At 60.6% G+C, this 22,841-nt stretch overlaps 1 protein-coding gene across 2 annotated transcripts; it reads left to right on the top strand.

Moving 5' to 3' along the window:
* The first annotated feature begins 4,363 nt into the window (after positions 1 to 4,363).
* Positions 4,364 to 22,181, top strand: DPYSL4 (dihydropyrimidinase like 4). 2 transcript variants are annotated; one of them, XM_003904427.3, is made up of 14 exons: positions 4,364 to 4,549; positions 8,107 to 8,195; positions 9,087 to 9,271; positions 11,225 to 11,389; positions 13,184 to 13,245; positions 13,343 to 13,423; positions 14,689 to 14,757; positions 15,091 to 15,211; positions 16,629 to 16,785; positions 17,136 to 17,277; positions 18,481 to 18,651; positions 19,156 to 19,335; positions 20,206 to 20,371; positions 21,270 to 22,181. In XM_003904427.3, exons 1-14 carry the CDS (start codon positions 4,511 to 4,513, stop codon positions 21,359 to 21,361), a joined length of 1,719 nt encoding a protein of 572 aa, XP_003904476.1. In that variant the 5' UTR covers positions 4,364 to 4,510; the 3' UTR covers positions 21,362 to 22,181. The 2 variants fall into 2 exon arrangements, with proteins under 2 accessions (XP_003904476.1, XP_009213922.1); XM_009215658.3 differs by lacking the exon at positions 4,364 to 4,549 and adding an exon at positions 7,208 to 7,352.
* The last annotated feature ends 660 nt before the right edge of the window (positions 22,182 to 22,841 follow it).

The raw sequence follows: 22,841 nt of genomic DNA, 5'->3' as shown, positions 1-22,841 counted from the left end.
GCTGAATTGACAGGAGGTGTGTGTGTGCACGCTCACTTGTGTGCACATGCCTGCGTTTATGCGTGTTTTCATTCAACCAGAAGAGCAATTCATGGGATTTAGCCGTTTTGAGACACCTAGAAGTTGAGGCAGTTAGATGTGCAGCCAGGTTGGAATGTAACGTGCACCATTGTATAAAGGAGGTGACTCGGTTGCTGCAGGGAGGATTGGGTTGTCTGGAAGTATTAGGTTCATTTTATATTTGTGTCAGAAGAAATGTCTGACTTTAGGGCAGATGACATAGTGGCCGCGGCCCAGGCATGGTTCCCTAGGTTGAAATCAGGGAAAAGCTAATACTGTCAGACAGGTATGCGTTTTCTTTGGTGGCTGCAGGGTTTCTGCTGGAAAATGCACTATTAATCAGCACTTGTCCAAGAAAGACCCATCCGTTTCTGTTGTCATTCAAGCCACAGTTCCTGATTTACTCAGACAAGATACTGGGCCAGTTCAATGTGTCTAGCTGAGCCTGACCTTGGGGTTTGCGTCTCAAGTCTGAAATCTTGTTCAGTCCTCTGTGCATAGTTTTGTCTCATTTTAATGACTGCATCTTCTTGGTACATTTATTATACTCAGAACTGAATGGCACACAATAGCCTTGTGTTAATAAAAGCTACCGTAGCGCTATGGGTGAACCGCTGAGTTGAAGTCCGATGGACTCTACGATGCAGGTATCCAGAAATACGTTGTAACTCTACCTGCCTCCCTGCCAGCCTGGCTCCTCCTCTGGGGGAGCTCCTGGCGTGGTCCTAGTGTTGTCCTGCATGGGAACAACAGCTGCATGGGCCAGCTGTTTTGGATCTAAAGATGTGCAGTGAAACTCAGATTCACATCCCTCATGTTTATTTGGGTCATCATGGTTTTGCATGTTGTATATATGTCTGGAGCACTTCATACACCTCTATCCACCACAGGCACTCTTAATCACAGTCTGTAATAGTAATAAGGCAAACTATACAGCAAAGAGAAGCATGTAAATATGTACCAATTCTTATGAAGTTGTAATTGTTTATATGTAAAAAGTATGTATATACGAAAGGGAGAAGGTACAAGGAACGTGCTGAATAACATGCAAACTGCATTGCATCCCTGTCCCATTCCTGAAAGCTCACATCTAGTTGCAGCGTCAGTTCCTCTCCTCAGATATCATTGTTCTCACTCTTCTATCATAGGCACCTTCTTTACATCTGATTACAATATCCAGCATTTCAGAACTGGGTTTTTGCCCCCAAAAAGGTAAATATGAACATTTATCACTGACTCCTCCTGGTCCAGTGAGCAGCAGCAGAATTCAAGTATTTAAAAATAAGGTGCATTTCTAAATTGTAGGCTATACCTTCTTTTTCCAAACCAATGGGCTAGAGTGAATTTCCTCCGAGTACTTGAGCTGTCTTACTGCTAGCTTTTCTAACAGGGGAAGTCTGTATAAATGCATCATCCGCTAATAACGCAAGAGGAAGGACCCTGAAATGTGGCCAGAAATGCTTACTGTGTAACCAGGACATCAACATTTACATCATATTGTATTAACATCATCACACTCTGTGCTCAACACACAGAACAACATAGATACTTCAGTTTGTCTAAAGTAAAAATCCACGTAAATCGCAGATTTCTTTGTTGACACCAGTGTGGTGTTTACCTTGTGCCCACGGTCCAGATTTTGAGCTGGAGAAGGACTATGGCTGTTCCTTAAAGTCTCTGCCCTGGCAGAATCTGTAGCCTTCAGGATACCCCGAGTGCCTTACAGGGCTTGTGAACACCGACAGTAGAAGTCAAAAAGAAGAGAGTGCCCAAGCGTGGGTTTGGAGGCACTGATGCATTCGCCAACACTCACTGTCATCCCATCCTTGAAACCCTGAGAGGGAGTATGTGTTTTAACACAGAGTGGAATTTAAGTTTAGGCTCAGGAAACTCATATTCTGAATATAGGTATCAAATCATATATTTGTTTACTGTATATTTTTTAAAAAGCTTTATTGTAAATTTATGCAAAAACTAACCGGCCCGTTTTCTTATGGCAGCATGCCGAGCAGTGTGTGTGTCCTCCCAGGCACTCCCTTCATAGTCACCCTCTAACCACGTGACATTCTGTTCAGTGCTAATCCGTATTCACAGGCCTAACGTAGGTTTGTATGGTGATCTACGAGATTTTACACATATTTTTGTATTGTGATTCCTATGATATATACCAGAGAATTTTTACTCATTTGTAAATTATTGTACAGTTTTAATAAAAAATGTTTTAAATCTTAGACGATTAAAGTCCCTTCAAAGGTATTAAAGTTTGAACTGAAAGCCGTATGAGCCATTTCTGCACTTCTCAGTTCATTCCCTGAACAGTGCCTCTGAACACCAAAAACGGGGTCTGCGCCTTCCGCCCACTGTGGAGGAAAGCCCCAGGTCTCACCTGTGAGATCACCTGGAGGGCAAGCTCTGCAGTCAGGGGTGCCTGGCAGCACCTGGCTCAGGTCGACCACCTGGGAGACTCCCTCCTGTGGCTGTTGGTCAAATGTGAACCATCGAAGAGATCGAACATTCCATCGAAGAGGAAAGGGACGGAACTTCTGCACATGCATGAGAACAGTTGGTGATGTTTGCCGTGGACGGTCCCACAGGTGAGTAACAGACATTAATCATTGAGGGGTGGGGGAGCCAGAGGAGGACGAGGGGGTGGGAAGCTGCTCGACCTAGCTCTGCTGGCTCAGGCCCCGCCGGTACTCGAGGTGACTCAGTGTCCGAACTCTGGCTTTGAAGTGCGGACTGCGCTAACAACGCAAAGGCCCGAAGTCTCTGGGTTCAAATTCAGCCGTTGCAGGCTGGGTAGAGTGAAAGATGGAGTGACAGCATAGCCCCCTCACCCCTGTCTCACCCCAAGCCTCTAACTCGGCTTTAAGGGAGATCAGCAGCAGTTTGCGTGGGCAGGTACCCCCATCCAGCCCTCCACACTCGCCCAGGGTTTCGGAGTCGGGGCCTTCTTGTCTGTCGTGGGACGGCCCAAGGGGTCTGAAAATGTGGTCGGGATTCCCGTAGCGGTTTCTCCAGTGTGCGCTCCCTGCCCGGTCTTCCCAGCGCCCACCGTGTTCGGAGGGCGACCAGCCACGCGTGGCTGGGACGAAGCGAGCGCCCAGGGGCCAGAATGGGGCGTTCAGCACCCGCTACGTGGACAGCGCCAGCTCCGCGGCAGGAGGCGGGGAGAGGGCGCGGCCGCCAGGTCCGCCCAGTGCACCTGCAGCGCAGACCTCGCTGCAGGAGGCTCCGAGACCGGATCCTGTCGCCCGCTCCTGCCATGACCGCGCGGCAGCCTCAGGAGCCCGCGAGGCTTCTGGCCCGGCCCAAGCTCGGCTGCGTGTTCCGCTGCGTGGAGGACGCCTTCGAGAGCAAGACGCTGCCGCTGGACGCGCTGGGCGGCGGCCGCCTGGGCCCTCGGGTCGGGGAGCCGGTCTGCGGGGCGCGCGACGACTCGGAGCGGTCGGGCCAGCACTGCGGAGACCCCTCAACGGCCGCAGCACGTCCCCGAGGGCAGCCCGGCGTGACCCAGGCCCGTGACCCCCAGCAGGTAGTGGCCGCGGGCCCGGGCCCGGACTCCCCGAGACCCTCGCAGCCGGAGGACGCCGGGCGTGGGGCTCACCCGCTCCCCTCTGCGGGGCCTCCCTCTCCACGACGGTCCTGAGCCTTCCGGGTCCTGCGACCCCCCCGAGGTCCCGCCCGCCACCGGGTCCCGGTCCCTGGGGAGCGCGAGCGCCTCCTTCTGTCTCGCTGTCTCCGTGTCTCTCCGACTCGCGCCCCCACTCCTGCCCTCCGTCTCTCGCGGCCGGCGTGGAACAGCCTCGCGGGGTCACAGCCTGGCGCTCAGACCCTGGCCCGGGTCATCCGCGAAGGAGCCGGCTTTGGCCAAGGCGCCTTCCTGGACCGGTGCGGCTCCCAGAGCGCCGCCGCCCGGGGCTGACTGGCTGGGAATCCCGGGGCCTTGGGCGCCTCGCGTCTCCCGGGAGCTGGGTTTCGCTGGAGGGCAGCGGGGGCGCGGGCGGGGCCTGGCAGGACGTGTCCGGACTCTCTCCCTCGTCCCCCCGGGGTGTAAACTCCGCACACAGCCGCAGCAGGTTGAAATCCCCACCCAGCCCTTGTCCGCGGGTCCGCGCGGGGGCCCGGGGTGCAGAGATCAGACCCTGCGGCCGCCCCCGCTACGCTGGGCGGTGAGTTGGGGGGGGGGGCCGGGGCGGGGCTTAAAGCGAAGGAGGGGCTGAGGGCGGGGGCGGGGCTCATGGGCGGAGCGGGGCCTGCCGGGGGCGGGGCCAGTAGGGGGCGGAGCCGGGGCGGGGGCGGGGCCCAGCGGGGGCGGGACCGGAACGGAGCCTTGCGGCCCCGCGCGCTCGCAGTCTGTCTCCCGCCGCCCCCACGCACGCGTCCCGGCTGACGCGTCCCCCGCCCGCCCCTGCTCGTGCCGCCCCTGCCAGAGACCCCCAGGAGCAGGATGTCCTTCCAGGGCAAGAAAAGCATCCCCCGGATCACGGTGAGCCCGGCCCCGCTTCGCCCGGCGCCCCCTGCCCGCCGCCCCCTGCCCGCCGCCCGGAGTGGGGCCTGAACGCGGGGCGGACCCTCCTGGCCTCGCGCGTTGGGGGGGCCCTGCCTTCGCGTCTGGCCCGTCCCGGCGCCCGCCCTTCCCTGCCCGGCTTCTTCACGCTCCAGGGTCCGAGAGTCCCCGCGAGCGCCGCGCAGAACCCCTTACGGAGCGGGGCGCCCAGGCCCGGCCCTGCCGGCTTCCGGGAGCCTCGGCTGAGCCCGGGGAGAACCCGGGGCCGGGCGGCCTGTCCCTCGGAGCGCTGGAGGCTCCTTCCTCCCGCGGCGGCCGGGCCGGCGAGGCGGGCGGACGCGGCCCTTTGTTGGCCCGGGCTGGTCCGGGGCGCGGGGAGATGCCGTTCCCGGCACAGCCCGTGGGCCGCCCGCCCCTTGGACGCACTGGCGCCGCGTCGGGAGCCCTTTGTCCGAGACAAAGCGATTCAGCCCCAGCCGCTCTGGCCGGAGTCCCTGGTGGCCCCGAACCCTCCACTAACCGGGGTTCAGCGACTCCAAGGAAAGCGGGCGGTCACGGGCCACTGGCCGGGCGCCCCGGCAGCCCCCGAGCCTCCGAGAGCGGAGACCCCTCCCCAACACCCACACGCACCGGCGCGGGAGGTCCCGCTCTGCCAGAAACAAAGCCTCCCCACTCGGGAGGCGGGAGATGGGGGTGGGAGGAAGGGAGGCTTCGGGACCCGGCAGCACCTGGGCGGGGGAGTCCATGGGGTCCCAGACTCGACTCTGGACTTGGCCTTGGCGGGAGGGCCGTGGGGTCTGACCTCTGGCATTAGCTCAAGCCGTGGGCTGTGGGCTCCACTCCCCGAGACGCTGAGGGAGGAAGGAGCCCTCCCCTCTCCAGACTGCTGCCTTCAGAGGGTTCTGCCCGGCTGGGTCTGGTCTTGATGCAGGAGATCCTGCCAGCCAGCTGGCATGTGGGGGTCGAGTTTGGGGGTGGCAGGAGGACCCCTTCCCAGGGAGGTCAGGCATCCATGTCAGTGCGGGGGGGCAGCTGCTTCCAGGGAGCTTTCACCCTCATCTGGTTGAGCGCAGTTAGAGGAGCATGGCCCCACCCCCCAGCTGTGTCTCTTCTGGGGTCCAAACCCAGCCTGAGTGTGGGTGCCTGAACACTTGGGTGTCTATGAGCAGAGAGCCCAGACCACACGTCTCCTCAAGCCTCCCTCTGCCCGGTTGCGTTTTCTAGGGCTTCCTTGAAAATGCATGGGTCCCCTGGGAGGGGTGGAAAGTGAAGAGGAGGGACAGCTCCGGGAAGGCAGCCAGGGCCTGATTCGGCTACAGAGGCTCCAAATGCATGGTGGTGCGGGGTCAGGGCTGGGCCTGGCGCTCAGCTGGGACTGGGCAGGAGGAGGAGAGGGTGCAGCAGCTGGGAACGGACAGCTCTGTAGACCAAGGGTCTAAAACTTCTTCCACAAGCTGCCCAAGAATAAATGTTGTCAGCTTTGTGGACCACACTGTTCCTGTCGCAGCTGCTTGACCCTGCCAGGAAAGCAGTCCTGGACACTTAGGAAGTCAGTGGGCACCAATGTGTGCCAACAAAAGTGTATCTGTGAATGCTGCAGTGTGAATTTCGTAGAATTGTTATGAGTCATGATATACTCTTTTTATTGTTTTCAGTGAATATACGAGAACCATTCTTAGCCTAGGGCTGCATGAAGATAGGTAGAGGATTAGGTCTGGCCTGTGGCATAGTCTGCCAGCCATTTGTAGACTACGGGGTAGTGGTTTACAAGTCACTGGGATCCTGAAAATACAGCCTCACAGTTAGATGTCAGCAGTGAATCCTGTAATGGGGCTACTAGATAATGAACTCCTTCTCATTCCCAGAGTTTTACGAATTGTGCGCTTCAGTTTAATGCTCTTGGCTTCAGACTGACTGCAGCCCCGGGCTAGGACCCTGGCCACCTATGGGTGGGCCCTGGAAACCCAGGGCAGACAGCTGGACCTCCCTGTTAAATGCAGATGGTCAGTCCTGCGTGGTCAGTCGTCGGGCGTGCTGAGGCGCACGCGAGACAGTGGAGGGAAAAGCGCTGCCAAGTCCAGCGCGTGTGTGCGTCCTCCTCCACCTCCTTTTGCTCCTTTTTTGTGTTTCTCTCCCACATTCTCCACTGAGGTCAGATCTTCACTTCTGACGGTCATGCAGAGTCCCATCAGTGACACCCCACTTTCTGCCTAATCTTCTGCTTCCCGGCCATCTGGTAGGATTCTTAGAGGGGGATTTATGACTGCCGAGCACTGGAGTCAATCCCTGCCTAATGCCACAGCTCTGTGCTGCCAGGGCTGACCCACTGAGAGTCGGCCTCACCAGCCTGACGCTCTGTGCCCCACTGGGAGTGCATCCAAGCTGCACTGGAACCTGAGGTCACCCCATCTCTTCCCCATCACCCCCATGGCCTCTTGATCAGCAGGTCCTGCCCTCCTGACTCCCAGCCTCTCTGGAATCCACTGTCCTCGCATCCCTTCCCATAGTCCTGTCCCAGAGCCCCTCATCTCACTCAGACATCACTCCAGCAATGATCCTGCTTCCATTGTTACACATCACAATCTACTTTCTAACACAGCAGCCAAGGTGATCTCTTTAAAACATCAATCAAACTAGGATTGAAACTTGCTTAAGGCCCCCAGTCAGGGGCAGCCATGGAGTCCCCAGGCTTACACATCCTGCCCCTGCCAAGCTCTGGGCACCAACCTGCCTCTGGCACCACTACCCCACCAGAAGGTTCCACACCTCGGCCTCCTCCCAGGTCTGCTGATGGCAGCTCAAGCCCTTTCCTGCCCCAGGGCCAAGCTGCTTCCTGGCTGGAATGCTCACCATATCCGCCTTGCCCCTGTATCAGCCACCCCCGCCCCAGAGGTCCTTCTCCCAGCCCCTGTCTCATGGCCCTGCCATGGCGCCCTCACTGTGCTCTGTGCATTCGTCACTGTCTGTGTGCATGTGTGTTTTTGCTGCCGGTGGTCTCCCCTCAGTGGGAGGCAGCCTCCTGGGGTGGGGACCATGCCTGTGGGGGCGCTGCTCTGCCTCCGCCTCCTGGCACCAACACTGGTCTGCAGTGTTTGGGTGGAACCAAAGCCCAGCTCTATCAGGTCCCATGTGGGTGGAAGACTGGTGGAGGAGAGCAGGATCCCTGAGGCTGCACAGGAGGCCATGAGACAGCGTTCACCTCCTACCTCAGGCTAGGGCTCCTTAATCCGATGGTAAATTAGAAGATATAAATATGACCTGTGGCACTGCCACACTTCCACCAACACGGGCTTTGCCCTCAGTGAGGCCTGGGCAGCAGCTCTGGGGTGTGCGTGGCGCTTCCAGGGACAACTGGTTTTGAGTACCTGGTGCCACTTTTTGGGGAATAGTAAACCACTTCAGGCTTTCGTGCTCGTTTTTACATCTAGAAATTTTGCCTGAATGTTTCAATCATAATTCCAGAGAAAGGAGTTGCACGAAGGGTGTTGCTGAGTAATTCAGTTTGGAGAAAAATTACCCTTTGTTGTTCCAAATAGAGTGACCGCCTTCTGATCAGAGGTGGGAGGATCGTGAATGACGACCAGTCCTTTTACGCTGATGTGCACGTGGAAGATGGCTTGATAAAGTAAGTTTCTGCTGAAAATACATTCCCAGCTCTTGTGTGTACGTACTGGTCACATGGTATCCAGGCCGTTGAAAATACGTCCCCAGCTCGTGTGTACACACTGGTCACATGGTATCCAGGCCGTTGAAAATACGTCCCCAGCTCGTGTGTACACACTGGTCACATGGTATCCAGGCAGTTGAAAATAAGTTCCCAGCTCATGTGTACACACTGGTCACATGGTATCCAGGCAGTTGAAAATAAGTTCCCAGCTCGTGTGTACACACTGGTCACAGGGTATCCAGGCCGTTGAAAATACGTCCCCAGCTCGTGTGTACACACTGGTCACAGGGTATCCAGGCACTGACTTCTGGGTGAAATCCATGGGAGAGGTTTCTTCTTTTCCAAACCCATCCTTAGCAGCAGTAACCTGGTGGCCACTGTCAGAGCCCCGGCCTTCGGTGAGGGCAGAGGCATGTCAGGTGGCTGTAGGGCAAAAGCAGGACGCCAGCTTCCATGTTTCTTTGTTCATCATGGCACTTAGTACCGTGCCTGGCTCACAGCAGGTGCTTCCTAAATACTGGTGCCCACACCTGTTAGCGCATCTGCTTCTGTCTGTCAAGCCGCTCCCTCCTGTAGTCAAAAAAGTAGCAACCAGGGACCTGAGTGGAAAACCACAGGGCGTGGCATCTGCGCGAGGCTGGACCCCGCAGTGACTGTCCTGAGCTGTGCTGAGGGATGCTTTGCTCCCTGGCACTCCCGAGGAGCTGGTCCAGTGAGTGGCCGGCCGTGCTGGTCTTTTCCCCGGGGTCTGCAGCTCACGCAAACACTTCAGCTCTGCGGCGTTGCTGGGAGCCCGTTTGGGCTCTGACCTGGGCTCACTGTAACCAGTGAAATCTCTGCTGCTTTCAGACAAATCGGAGAAAACCTTATCGTCCCTGGGGGCATCAAGACCATTGACGCCCACGGCCTGATGGTGCTTCCGGGTGGCGTTGACGTCCACACAAGGCTGCAGATGCCCGTCCTGGGCATGACCCCGGCTGACGACTTCTGTCAGGGCACCAAGGCAGCGCTAGCAGGAGGAACCACCATGATCTGTGAGTGTCTGGGTCTCCTCCTCTACAGGGGACAGCCAGCGTCTGCCGCCCTCCCTCTGTCCAGGTGTGTGTGGGAGGAGGAGTGTCATCTAAAGGTGCCTTTATTGCATCTGTCTGAGAACCTGGAGTGCCTTTCTTATCCCTGTGTCTCGCCCTGGGTGTTTCTGCGTGGCCAGCTCTGGAATGCTCCTGGGATTTCCAGGACGGGAAATCAGTGGACTGACGTGTGTCCACTCGTTCTTGCCTGGGCACTAGTAGCTGGCCCAGAGCTGGGGTTTGGAAAACTCAAATGCCTTGGGCAAGGGGATGGGTCGTGCTTTCTGAAATGCCAGATACATGTTTGACCTTGAGCCACATGCCTCGGAAGCTTGATATGTGGAAGGTTCTTGCTCATGTCAAGAAGAGTAAAGGATGGAGGCTGTATTTTTAGAAAAAAGATAAAAGCAATGCTCATTATTATCCCATCAAAAAATAACCAGAGTTGCTATTTCTGTAGTGCTGGCTGCGTGCCCGGCACGGGCTCTATCCTGACACCCATCGGCTCACATGCTCTCCTCCTAAAACCCTCTCAGCTAAGCCCAGTTTAACAGGCGGGTGAGGGGAGTCCACCTGCCCACCACGAGCACGTGGTGAGCTCAGGAGCCAGGACGAGGCCCCAGAGCCTAGACCCTGACCGCACTGCGTGGCCTTGGGTGCCATTCTCTCCGCTGCGTCCGTCTGGTGCAGACATCACTGCTGTGGTTGAGAATGGGTCTGAGGGGCCTAGCTGAACCTGGTTCTATAGTTTTCTAGCGATGTGACTCCAGATAACTCAGCTGGCTTTTACAAGCCACACTTCGTTGACCTGTAAAACAGAACGCTGGCCTCACAGGCTTGTGAGTCATGTGTGAGTTAATGCACGTAAGTTGCTTTGTGTCCCTGGCGTGCCAGGGAGGGCAGCTCTGAGGACCCTGAGACGCCTCACAGGGACACTTAGCCATTGCCAGGTCACGGCTCGGTTTGGTTTACTCAGCCACAAAGGGAGGGAAAACCAGCAGCCCACCTTGCAGTCTGAGGAGACTGGCCACTGCTCACGCCCTTCGGGCGGCGGCCCAAGCCAGTCAGGACGTCTGCACAGTCGAGACCACCTGCTTTGTGCCAGTGCCAAGGCACCCGGCCAGCTGTGGGTCCCCACGAAGACAGAGAAACACCACAGACACGAGGCTGGCCTCTGTCCTGCCTCTGTCTTCCTCTGCCTGCAGGCCCAGGCTGGCACTATGGGTGGCTGCAGGGAGGGTGGGTGCCCACTTCATCCTGTTGGGTTGCGTAGGGGCCCGAGGGAGGGCTGTGCTGGAGGAAGGCATCCCTGGTGGGCGTGCCTTCCTGTCAGACCACCTGGCTTGGAGCTCTCTCCTGGCTGCACCAGGAGAGGCCAGTGAGCAGTGTTGGGGCCTTGGGTGTGTGGTTGGTGGGGCAGCAGCACGATGGCTACGTGCGGGGGGCAGGATGGCCCCTTTCAAGTCTTGTGGAGCCAGTGGGGCACTCAGGAAACCAGCCCAGCTCCCACTGTTCTAGGAAGGCACTGAGAGACGGGTCCCAGCACCTTGGACAGCACACTGGCCCTGTCTCGCCCTGGGGGTGCCTCACCCAGGCTGAGACAGGAGCTGGAGGCAGGGCAAAGCCCTGACCTCCTGCGCTTCTCCAAGTGCGATGTGGGAGTGGGGTGGTTTAGGTTTTGGGTGGGGCTCTTCCTCTCTCCCCTCTCCCTTCTGTGCTCAGAAGGTTCCTCTTTGAACAAAGCGACACAACAGGTTCGTGACAGCGTCATCCTCTCTCAGAGGCCGGTGGCCTCTGCTGTGTCTCCCTCAAATGGTCCTCTGGTCTCTTGGGAACATGACACAATCTCCCATGGAGGAGGCAGAGGTGGGAACCGGGGACCGGTGGGGGAAGCTGCTGACCATGCTGCCTTCACAGTGGACCATGTCTTCCCCGACACGGGTGTGAGCCTGCTGTCAGCCTACGAGCAGTGGCGGGAGCGGGCGGACAGCGCGGCCTGCTGCGACTACTCCCTGCATGTGGACATCACCCGCTGGCACGAGAGCATCAAGGAGGAGCTGGAGGCCCTGGTCAAGGAGAAGGGTGAGGGTGGCTGGAGGGGCTGGAGGGCGGGCATGGAGCCTGGCGGAGGGGCCTCTGCCCTGACCCTGTGTCCTGCTGGTGGTGCTGATCTCCCCCAGGGGCCGGTGTCCAGGTTTGAGTCGAAGTTGGAGAAAAGCCAGTTGAAGGCCCATCCCACCTTCAGAGGCTCTAGACCAAGAGGCCTTCTCTTTCCCAATCCAAGGGACCCACCCTGGAATTATCCTCCTGATGACAAGATACAGCAGGTCCCTGGTTTCTTAGAAAAGAGGCTGCCCAGGGTGGAAGAGCAGCAGTTCCCCATCTCCTAGCATTTGGGGATCCTTTCAGAGGGAGACCCTTTAAATCCGTATCTTTTTGTTGTCATCTATGCTAAAACAGATCAGTCTATAAACAAGTTTAACATTTTCCCCACAAGAAAACCCTGAAGCGAAAACCACATCAGAGTTTCATAGTGGGTTTGACAAGTGTCATATCTGATTATAACTGATCTCTCCTAATCTGAGTCCAGCCCACAGCTTCCGGCCTGGAGGTGGGGGCGGGATGGGGTCCGAGCAAGCCCAGGAGGCTGTCAGGCCCTATGGACCTGAAGGAGGCAGGGGCATTTCTTCAAGGCCATTCCTCTGGGTTCCCATTCCCCAGAGGGTGATGGTCATCACACAGGTACCCCTTGGTGTCAGGATCCCTCACCTCCCTGCCCGGGGGCTGGTGGAGCCCGTCAGTCCTCGGTCCCTGGGCCTCACTCCAGGCAGCTGCTCTGCCACCCATGCTTTTCTGTGAGTGGACCCAGGAGGCCTGTGGCCTCGTGTCTCAGAGCGGAGGTGGAAGCAGGGCCTGCACCTCCCCTCACCCTGCGGGGGCACTGCTGGGGCCTCTGCTGCCTGAGAGCCACGCAGGAGTTGTAGGTCCTGTGCCCATGGGGTGGTGTTGCGGGGACAGCCCCACATCCCATCACCTTCATCAGACACTTGGGGGCAGGCCCCAGATGCCAGGTCACATGCAGGTTGCTACCTAGAGGGATGGCTTGTGGGACACAGGCTGACTCGGTTTCCCCAGCGTGCCTTAGCGGGTCACACTAGCACTTTCCACCTAGCCAGGAGGGGGGTGCCATGGGCTGGGTGGGCTTGAGTGATGGGAGGTTGGGATCCTGCCTCCAGGCCCAGGCGGGTCCCCACACAGGTCCCAAGTCCCAGGGGAGGTGGATGGGCTCTGGCTGTCCAGGAAACAGGAGAGCTCAGCCCTCTTCCTGTTTGGGCCCCAACGTCAGAGGCAGCCCCTGGTCCTTCTGCTCGTCCTAAGGGCCCAGCCCTGAGATCTGGGCAGTCCCACAAGCCTGCACCATGAGCCAGGCATGGCAAGTGGGGCTCCAAGGCCCCACAGGCAGGTGCTGGATGTGCTAGTCGGCTAGAATGGAGGTCACCAGGGCAGCGCGGCCTGGGCTGCACTTCCAGTGGGGGGCCAGTGGAACTCAGTCCGAGAGCCCAGGCACAGTGGCTCTTCCAGTAACGGGGGGTCTGCTGGACGGGTGTGAGGGGTTCTCACCTGCATTTGCCACTGGGTGGACAATCAGTTTTTAACCCGGAGCACAGGAGCAGGCAAGTGAGGGCTGCCTCGCCTCACTTCCCAGCTGGCTGGTGTGTGCGTGGAAGCAGAGGTCTGCTCGCATGGCTGGCAAGCCATCCATGGAAGCACTGCGGGAGAGGGGCCCAAGACCCTCCAGTGGGCAGGGAGCAGCAGAGCCTCCTCGGGTTGTCTGATTGGTGATGGCTGAGCCTCTGATCCCCACCTCTTCTCCAGGTGTGAACTCCTTCCTGGTCTTCATGGCATACAAGGACCGGTGCCAGTGCAGCGACAGCCAGGTAAGGGCAGGCGTGGAGAAGGGAGTGGGCAGGTGTGTCCCAGGCCACTGCTGGCACAGGCGCAGTCCTGCCCAGGACCCACCACTTCTCTTCCCAGATGTACGAGATCTTCAGCATCATCCGGGACCTGGGGGCCTTGGCCCAGGTGCACGCTGAGAACGGGGACATCGTGGAGGAGGTGCTGTGGGGCAGGGCTGCTGGTGTGGCGGGGGCTGCCGTGGGGCGGGGCGGGGGTCTGAGGGTGACCTTCATGTTACGCAGACATCAGCACAGAATCTCACACAACCTTGAGGGAGGGTCACAGCTTACCCTGAGTCAAAGGTCAACCAGTGAGTTAGACTGCGCGGGGGTAGGGAGCTTTGAGGCCTTAAAACAGCTTCTCCTCGATCCACACTTCTTATCCAAATACCTCAAAACCAAAGTGTCAGCCCCATGGATCCAGGCCCCTCCTGTGGAGTGGTGTCCCCTCTGGGGTTTGGGTTGCCACCTTCCTTCCAGCCAAGGGCACCCATGTTGACAGGGCCACATCCTTCAGACACATCCCATTGGGCTGGGGAGGGCCGGAGCCCACGTGTGGTGCCGCCGATCCCCCAGGCCCCTGGGCCCCGCACCTTGTTTCCCGTCCAGCTCAGGCACCCATGGGTACAGATGGAGTTCAGAGAGTGGGCCACCCCATCCCTGTGGGACCTCAGTGGGGGTCACCACACAGGACACACCTCCCTGACACTGCAAACCCACAGTGAGACTTCCTGGGATGGGACGGGCTCTGCCCACCTCCTGAGCGCTACAGGAAGGTGGTGGCACTCGGGCAGGGGCACGTGGGCGGTCCCCAGTGTCCTCATCCACCCGTCCAGCTGTGAGGGCATCGGGGCATCACAGACACTTCTGTGGCCCAAGGCCAGGCCCCGGCTGCACCGTCAGGAGGTCGTCCTGGGTCCAGCAGATGCTCCACATACAGCGGGAGGGAGCCTCAGTACTGGGGCTGCGTCTCCTGGCCAGTACCATGTCTTGCCCGACACGAGCAGGCGCTGTAGTGCACATCGCCGCGGAAGGGCAGTGCTGGAGGAAGGAGTGGTTGCCCATTCCTGACCTGCAGAGCCCTCCCCGCCTGTGTGCACCCCCACACATGCCCCCGCCGGGGGAGTCAGCATGATGGGCACGATGGAGGCGGGGTGGAGTCTTGGTGCCATCAGTAAGGAGCTCTGCAGCCTCGGGCAAGCCACTTCCCCTATCCAAGCTGTCCTCTCCTTGGTAACTCAGGGATCAGGAATCGCGCCTCTCCAAGCCCCTCCACCCTCTATACTGAGTTCTCTGGCTGGCAAATTCTGGGAGGCCTGAGGGTCCAGGACCACTTGGGGAATGGGGCCTCCCAGCCTTGGGATTAGCATCCAAGGCCCAGGCTCCCTTCAGGGCTGGAGCAAGGCATCCTGTTGGTTTCTTTAGGAGCAGAAGCGGTTGCTGGAGCTTGGCATCACTGGCCCCGAGGGCCACGTGCTCAGCCACCCCGAGGAGGTAAGATCCTAGGGCACCACGGCACACCCGAGCGAACTCTGCCCAGACCGCTGCTGCCTGGGGCTGTGCTGACTCTGGCCCTGGGCTCCTGGCCCTGCCACTGTGCTCGCCCTGACCTCATCTGGGAGGCATGAATCCTCCCTCCACCACCCTACAGCCTGTACCCAAGGCCCAGAACGTGGCGTGGGCAGACCCAGGCACTGAGCCCAAGGCTGGGGCGCTCCTACTAGGCTGCCCTGAGCCTGGGATCCCGTGGGTGACCCCTGGGCATCCCCATTGCCCACACTGGTCTAGAGCCCTCGTGTGGCCTGATCCTTCCCACCTCGTCCCCAGGTGGAGGCTGAGGCGGTGTACCGAGCTGTCACCATCGCCAAGCAGGCCAACTGCCCACTGTACATCACCAAGGTGATGAGCAAGGGGGCGGCCGACGCCATCGCCCAGGCCAAGCGCAGAGGTGAGCGCCCAGCCCCGCCTCTGATGCCGGGGGGCCATGGTCTCGGCCTCCTGGGTGCAGCCCTGGGGAGATGCAGGTGCCCTGAGTCCCTGCATCGGGGTGGGGCTGAGTTTCCAGCCTCGTTGGAGCAGCAGCTGCTCACCAGGGCCCTGAGTCCCTGCGTCGGGGTGGGGCTGGACCTGAGTCCCTGCGTCGGGGTGGGGCTGAGTTTCCAGCCTCGTTGGAGCGGCAGCTGCTCACCAGGGCCCTGAGGCCAAACTTGGAGCTGCTTACCCTGTTTCCAGTGGGGCTGTGGGGGGGATGGAATGATGAGGAGATGATGAGTGTCTGAGAGAGAAATCCAGTTCCACCAAGGAGGGCCCCCCATATTAGTATTTGCTGTGTTCAGAGCCGGGGTGCTACCTGCCCACAGAATGCCAGCCAGCTGGAGCCTGGCACTGTAGAGCCTTAGACCCGGGGATGCAGGGTGGGTGGGGGGCACACAGAGCTGTGATTGGCAGGGGCTTGACTGTGGGGTCCCCCAGAGGCTACTGGGCTCAGAGGGTCCAGGGAGGTCCAGCAATCACTGGGGCTGGAGATGGCCAAGGATCCAGGTGCAGAACCCAGGTGACAGGTAAATGAGGGGGCGTCCCCAAGAAGGCCTCTGGGTCTGGTCTGGTTTCCCCTCCTCTTGCTGTCCCCACTGAGTCCTGAAACCTTGTTTTCTGGGCCTGCCTGGGGCTGTGCAGGTCCCTGGCGCAGGGAATGGGGAGGGGCGGTGCCCTTCTCTGTGTTTCCTGCATCGAGGGTTGAAACTGAAATCCGCTCAGTTAACTGGGAAAAGGACTCTGAGGTGCGCAGGTGAACGGGGGTCTGCAGGGGCAAGGCCTGGGCCTCACTCAGGACACCAAGCAGCCTTGGGGCAGCAGGCCAGGCCCTTCTCGGGGGTACCCCACCCACCAGGCTCTTCTCGGGGGGTGCCCCACCCACCAGGCCCTTCTCGGGGGTGCCCCACCCACCAGGCTCTTCTCGGGGGGTGCCCCACCCCCTGGGAGCATTTCTCACCCACCAACTGGTGGGAGCTGCTTCAGCTGTGAGCTGGAACCCTGGTGAGGCCATGACCAGGGCACCCCAGGCCAGTCAGCCTCCATGCAGCTCACTGTGCCTCACTGAGGCCCACAGGCACGCCCTGGCCCCGCTGGAGTGCCTGGGGTCCTGGGGTGGGATGTAGGCAGAGAAAGGACCCCCAGGGCCAACCACGTCTGTCCAGGACCCAGGCCTCTGCCCTCCTGCCCATGGCCAGGGACTCTAGACAGGGGACAAGCTGTCTGAGGCCAAGAAAGTGAGGGGCAGTCGGGGGTGTCAGCAGCAGCAGTGCTCGGGGCTCCATGGGGTGCAGGTGGTCAGCGGAGCACCTCTCATGGGCCTCATGCTCCAGGGGTGGTCGTGTTTGGGGAGCCCATCACTGCCAGCCTGGGCACCGACGGTTCTCACTACTGGAGCAAGAACTGGGCCAAGGCCGCAGCCTTCGTCACGTCACCCCCCGTCAATCCAGACCCCACCACGGCAGACCACCTCACCTGCCTGCTGTCCAGGTAAGCAGCCGCTCCAGGTGGCCCCAGATTGGCTGCGCACTGCACACCCTGCCAAGGCTGTGGCCCACTGGTGGCCCTGACACCCCAGGCCTCTCCCACGGCTCCCGTGGGGCAGCCCAGACAGTGGCGGGTGGGGGAAGTCTGAGCCCTTTGGTCCCAGCTGGGGCTCCCCTGACAGGAACCAGTCCCTGCTCCCCTGCACAGAGGCACCAACTTTGCCCAGCGAGAGCCACTCAGATGACCTCTAGTCCCTGCGGTTGTGCTGGCCAAGGGGGCTGGAGCTGACCTGGCTTCTGCCGGCTCAGGAAGGCCAGGACCCCTGGGCCCCTCTGACCCTGGCTTGTTTCCAGTGGGGACCTCCAGGTGACAGGCAGTGCCCACTGCACCTTCACCACTGCCCAGAAGGCCGTGGGCAAGGACAACTTCACGCTGATCCCCGAGGGCACCAACGGCATTGAGGAGCGCATGTCGGTGGTCTGGGAGAAATGTGTGGTGAGCACAGACCTGGCACGCCGTCTGGGGAGCGGCTGTGGGCGGGATTCTGACGGCTGGTCAGAAGGGAACCCACCTAACCAGTGCACACTCGTGAAACAGATCAGAGCACACGGCTCTGGGGTGGCAGATCCTCCACCCAGGGCGCCTCAGACACGTGGTTCTGGCCCCTCCAGATGAGACTCCAACAGCATCAGGGGCAGCTGGTAGCCCCCCCCACCCCCAGCTGACTCTAGTGTTGCCTGGACACTGGGTTTGCCCAGGGGTCAGCATGGGGGCTCCACGCTGTGACGTTAGTGCTCCGCCTGCAATGCCCTCAGGACCTATTGCCCCATCCTGGGCCCTCCCGCATCCTCAGCCCCACCCCTTGGTCCCCTCCCCGTCCTGGGCCCTCCCACATCCTCAGCCCCACCCCTTGGTCCCCTCCCCATCCTGGGCCCTCCCACATCCTCAGCCCCACCCGTTGGTCCCCTCCCCGTCCTGGGCCCTCCTACATCCTCAGCCCCACCTCACCCAGCAACTGAGCTCTTTCCCTCAGCTGCTCCTGCCTCCCCAGCCTCCAGGGCTCCCCAGGGAGACTGTCAAGTCCTTCAGGGCACACGGGTATCGACATTGAAGCTTCACCCTTGCTGAGCCTTCATGGAAGCTTTACCCACAAAGTGAACGCAGAAAAGCTTCGTGCAGGAAGGGGCAGACCAGCGGGCGTCACTGAGATGGGCTCACTAATTCCCCAGTGCAGCCTGGCAGGCGTTCTTACCCCCCGAGTGTTGCCATGGCGAGGGCCGTGGCTGGAGCCCTGTCCTGATCTTGGCTGCCTGGGTGGCACTCTAGTGCCCGTCTTCGTGGGGGCTTGGTATCCATCTTTGTGGGGCCCCAGCAGCCCAGCATCCAACCTTCCAGAGGCCCCGTGTCCTGCTGTCCAACCTTGTGGGGGACCCGGTGACCCAGCGTCTGCCCTCACAGGGGCCCGGTGGCCTGGCATCCATCCTTGCAGGGTCCTGGTGTCCTGGTATCCATCCTTGTGGGGGGCCCAGTGGCCCAGCGTCTCTCCTTGTGGGGACCCGGTGGCCCAGCGTCTGTCCTCACGGGGGCCTGGTGGCCTGGCATCCATCCTTGCGGGGTCCTGGTGGCCCAGCGTCTGTCCTCGTTGAGCCCCACCCCAGCCCCACCCGTCACCCTCAGCTCAGGCTTCTTGTTCCTCAGGCCTCTGGGAAGATGGACGAGAATGAGTTTGTCGCAGTGACCAGTACAAATGCTGCCAAAATCTTCAATTTTTACCCAAGGAAGGGACGAGTGGCTGTGGGCTCTGACGCTGACCTGGTCATATGGAACCCCAAGGCCACCAGGATCATCTCTGCCAAGAGCCACAATCTGGTAAGAGAAGGTGGCTGTAAGTCAGGGCTGGCCTTTGTGGAGCTGGCCCCAAGGCAGCCTTCCCAGGAGAGGCGCAGGACAGAGGCCCATGTGGCAGCAGCAGTGGACTCAGCCATCCCAGGGCCGTCCACACAGCGTGTCCCAGGCCAGGCACTGAATTGGGCCCTGTCCACGTCACTTCGCTGCGTGACAGCTGCATCTGTGGTCCCCTTGTGCCATGGAGGAGGCCAGGGCAGAGTGGTGCCATGTGCACCTGCCAAGCCAAGGGGGAAGTGACCCTCCCTGCCTGCCCACGCCTGTCCCCGTTGTCCTCGAGAGAAACATGGGACTCAGAAACAAGGTCTGTAGGCTGAGGGGAACATAGTTCCAACCCCTAAGTCCCAGCATCTCGCTAGGGGCTCAGTGCAGGCACACTGGGCGGCCGCAGTGCTCCAGCGGCTCCGTGGGGATGGGACTGTTGGGCGCCAGCGTGGAGGCACTGGACCCTCGGGCCTCTCTCCCCAGAACGTGGAGTATAACATTTTCGAGGGAGTGGAGTGCCGGGGAGCGCCCGCCGTGGTCATAAGTCAGGGCCGAGTGGTGCTGGAGGACGGGAAGATGTTTGTCACCCCGGGGGCGGGCCGCTTCATCCCTCGGAAGACATTCCCGGACTTCGTCTACAAGAGGATCAAAGCTCGCAACAGGGTAGGGCGGCACCCACGAGGGTGTTGTGCAGGCAGGCGGGTGGGCGCTGAGTTCTGGGCCCAGAACGCACCCCTGGTCAGCCTGGCCTGGTCCCCGGAGGGGTCAGGAAGATGGAGCGGGGCCGCTGCTTGCCCAGGGCCCTGGTGGGTCTACGTGGAGCAGAGCCTGCTCCCAAAATATGGCAGGGGAGGCCCCCGTGGTGCTGGGAGCTTCAGGCCCTGGATCAGCTCTGCAAGCGCCTGTGAACGGCAGCTGAGTCCCACCCGAGTCATCCATGGTTGTTAGATAAAATACAGATGTAAAGTGAGCAGACATTGACCTCCCCTGGGAGCTGCCAGGTGGGCCTTAGCGTGGGTCCTTCTGGGATTCCCCGTGGACAAATGTGGCCTGGGGTGTGTGCTCCTCTCCACACGGGCTCTCAGGAGCTCAGCCATGGGAGCCCCTCCCCTGGCCTTCCGGTCTCTTACTGTGGTGACACCACGTTTGCCCGAGATCATCCGTATCCGACAGTGCAGCCGGTGTGGTCTGCCCGGACCACCAGGTGCTTCACGCGCACAGGGACACTCGCAGTGGTGTCTGTGCACACACAAGTGCACGTGGGACCTCGGAGGGAGGATGAGCGTGTGCACTTGTGTTGGTAAGACTGAGGGGAGAGACGTACACACACGTGTAGGTGGGATCGCAGGAGGGCATTATACATGCGTGGGGAGGACTGCAAGGAGGGAGGCATGTGTGAACGTGGGGTGAACACCCCCCCAGGGCAGCCCCAAGTTCCTGAAGCTGGCACTGGAGAGGCGCAGAGCAGGCCCAGCCCTCCAGCTGCCCATGCTCGGCCCCTCATGCCCCATCTCTGGCCCCACACCCCCGCAGCTGGCAGAGATCCATGGTGTGCCCCGTGGGCTGTATGACGGGCCCGTCCACGAGGTGATGGTGCCTGCCAAGCCAGGGAGTGGTGTTCAGGCCCGCGCGTCCTGCCCAGGCAAGATCTCAGTCCCTCCTGTGCGCAACCTACACCAGTCGGGGTTCAGCCTATCTGGTGAGTTGGGCCTGGGGCACCAGGTGGGGTGAGGGGCTCTGCTGGAGCATCCTGAGGGGCCCTGGGGCCTCAGGTACCAGGGACCAGCCCGTACCCAGAGGGGCTGCCCACAGAAGGCAGCCAGCTGGGGGCTGGGGCAGGAGATGCTGCTGGGGGTGTGGGGAGGCCACTCCTGCCCACTGTCTGCCCAGGGCAGCTGTGATGAACCCCCACCTTGAAGAGAGTGGCACTGGGGTGGGGCTGTCACATGGGGCCCAGGAGTGAGTGTGGTTCCAGCCTCAGGGGAGGTGAGGGGCCTTGACGAGGACCTCAGGATCATGTGGAATCCAGGTCCCCACCCAGCTGGCCCCAGAACCAAGCTTGAGGCACAAGGGAGGGATCCGAGCTGTGTCCTGGGGCCCCGGAGGGACATGCGAGAATGCTTGGGAGGGCTCAGGCTGCCAGGGTTCGGCCTCTGGGCTCCTAGCGGTGCTTCTGGTGCATTCTCCCAGCCCGGGGCAGTGACAGCAAAGCCCTGCTCACCTCCTGGGGGCAGGTCCCTGAGAACCCAGCACTGAGAGGCCAGGGGCAGCGTTTCATCACCCGGGGCCCACAGCAGGGACGAGGCAGGACTGGCCCGGGCTCCTCTCGGGACAGGAAGGGCTTCCTGCAGGGTCAGCTGGAGCCCGCAGTCCCCTCGGCTCTTAGGATCTCCCGAGCAGCCTCACCTGCACCCTGGGCCTCAGGGATGGGAGACCTGCCGGGCACCTCATCCGCTTGGCCTTCTGGTGGTGGCAGGCATGCAGGGGCTCCACGGTCCTGGCCCCACTGACACAGCCACTGACTCTGCCTCTCGCCTTGAATAGAAGGGACCCTGCCCCTGCCCCATTCTCCCTGCCCACCTGTGCCCTTTCTTCAGGGTCTCAGGCTGATGACCACATCGCCCGACGCACAGCACAGAAGATCATGGCACCGCCCGGTGGCCGCTCCAACATCACCTCTCTCTCCTAGACGCCCAGGACTGGCCCTGTGAACCGTGCTGGCCCCACCCGAGGCCGCGGGGGCCCTAGGGCACTCACCCCCCCTTTAGCGTTTTCTTTGGTAGAAAGGTGCTTGGCGATCTTGCCTTCCCCCTCCCCACAGGCTCTCCTTGTGGGGTCCCAGGTCCTGCTGCCAAGAGCCCCTCGAGAGAAGGGCTGAACCTGGGGAGATGTCACTGCCAGGGTGAGGTGGTACCACATGGCAGGGATGGTGCCGGCAGCCTGAGCCCAGGCACCCCAGTGCCCGCTGGGCCTGGCAATGGGGACAGGGAACCTGCCGGGCTCAAAGAGTACGGGACCAGCTGGACACCGGGCTTCTTGGCGAACCGGCAAGGGGCCGAGTCCTGCCTGGTGGGCGTTTGCCACCTCCCCACCACCAGTCACTGCCTCACAGAGCCCCGCAAGCCTGCAGCCGCTCCTTGGAGGCCTGTGCCCGTCGCGGGCCAGGGAGGAGAGTGGGAGCAGAGCCCTCCTGCCTGGCACAGCTGCTGAGACTTCAGAGACCCATCAGAACCTGGTGCCACGCAGCCCTGCCCATGGAGGGTTCCTTTTACACACCCCGAGGCCCACACCTAAGCTTTCGTAGTAGCCCTCGTCCTGGGAAGTTCTGCAATCCTTTAGGAAGACACTGCTCGTTACAGATTGTGTATTTCCGTAGGCTTCTTAGTAGCAGCTCTGTATACTGAGGACACTGTACCCAGGAACCTGTGCATGCCACCCACCGCCTGGACAGGCAGTCACCCTCCTCTGATGTGAATCGGGCCCATTAAAGACGTCTGGGTTTGAAGCCGCCTGTGCGTGGAAGGCCCCATCGCCTCTCCCCCATGCCATTTCTGCAGAGGCGGGGCCCGGCTGGCTGTGGGCTGGTCCAACTCCTCCTGCAGCCGCAGCTCTTCTCCCCTGAATGGCAGGGAAGAGCTCAACCTCTCAGAGGGAAGAGGACTGGCAGGGCAGCCGACAGGCAGGGCAGAGGGGGCCCCCCACACATTCTCACTGGACAGCCCGAGCTGCCCCAGAAGGCTGGGCAGCATGCACGGGAGTGTGTGGAAGCGAAGCACACACCACTGCCACCCGGGTGGGCGCTGCCCACAGACGCAGGCCCAGCACTCAAGGCCGGGCAGCTGTGAGGCTCTGACCTGAGCCCCCTAAGGTCGTGACTGCAGTGCTGGCACATGCTGTGCCTCATAAAAAGTGTGTGTAGACGCTCCCAGATGGTTGTCCTCACCCCAAGAGCAGGGCCTGGCCACAGTCACCGGGCACTCGCTGTTGGCCGACGAGCACAGAGGGCCAGGGACTCACCTCATGCCGCCAGTTCTCTGGCCCCTGCCCATGCACCAGTGGTGATGGAGAATTTCCTGCCATGGTCTCTGGGGACCACAGGTGGGTCCATCTCTGACCCTGGGCTTCTCATTAAGCTGTGCAGAGCCCAGGCAGCAGCCCTGGAGGTGGCC

This window comes from Papio anubis, chromosome 11, assembly GCF_008728515.1.
Source record: "Papio anubis isolate 15944 chromosome 11, Panubis1.0, whole genome shotgun sequence".
Lineage (NCBI taxonomy): Eukaryota > Metazoa > Chordata > Mammalia > Primates > Cercopithecidae > Papio > Papio anubis.
This window is presented reverse-complemented; position numbering and strand designations above follow the sequence as displayed.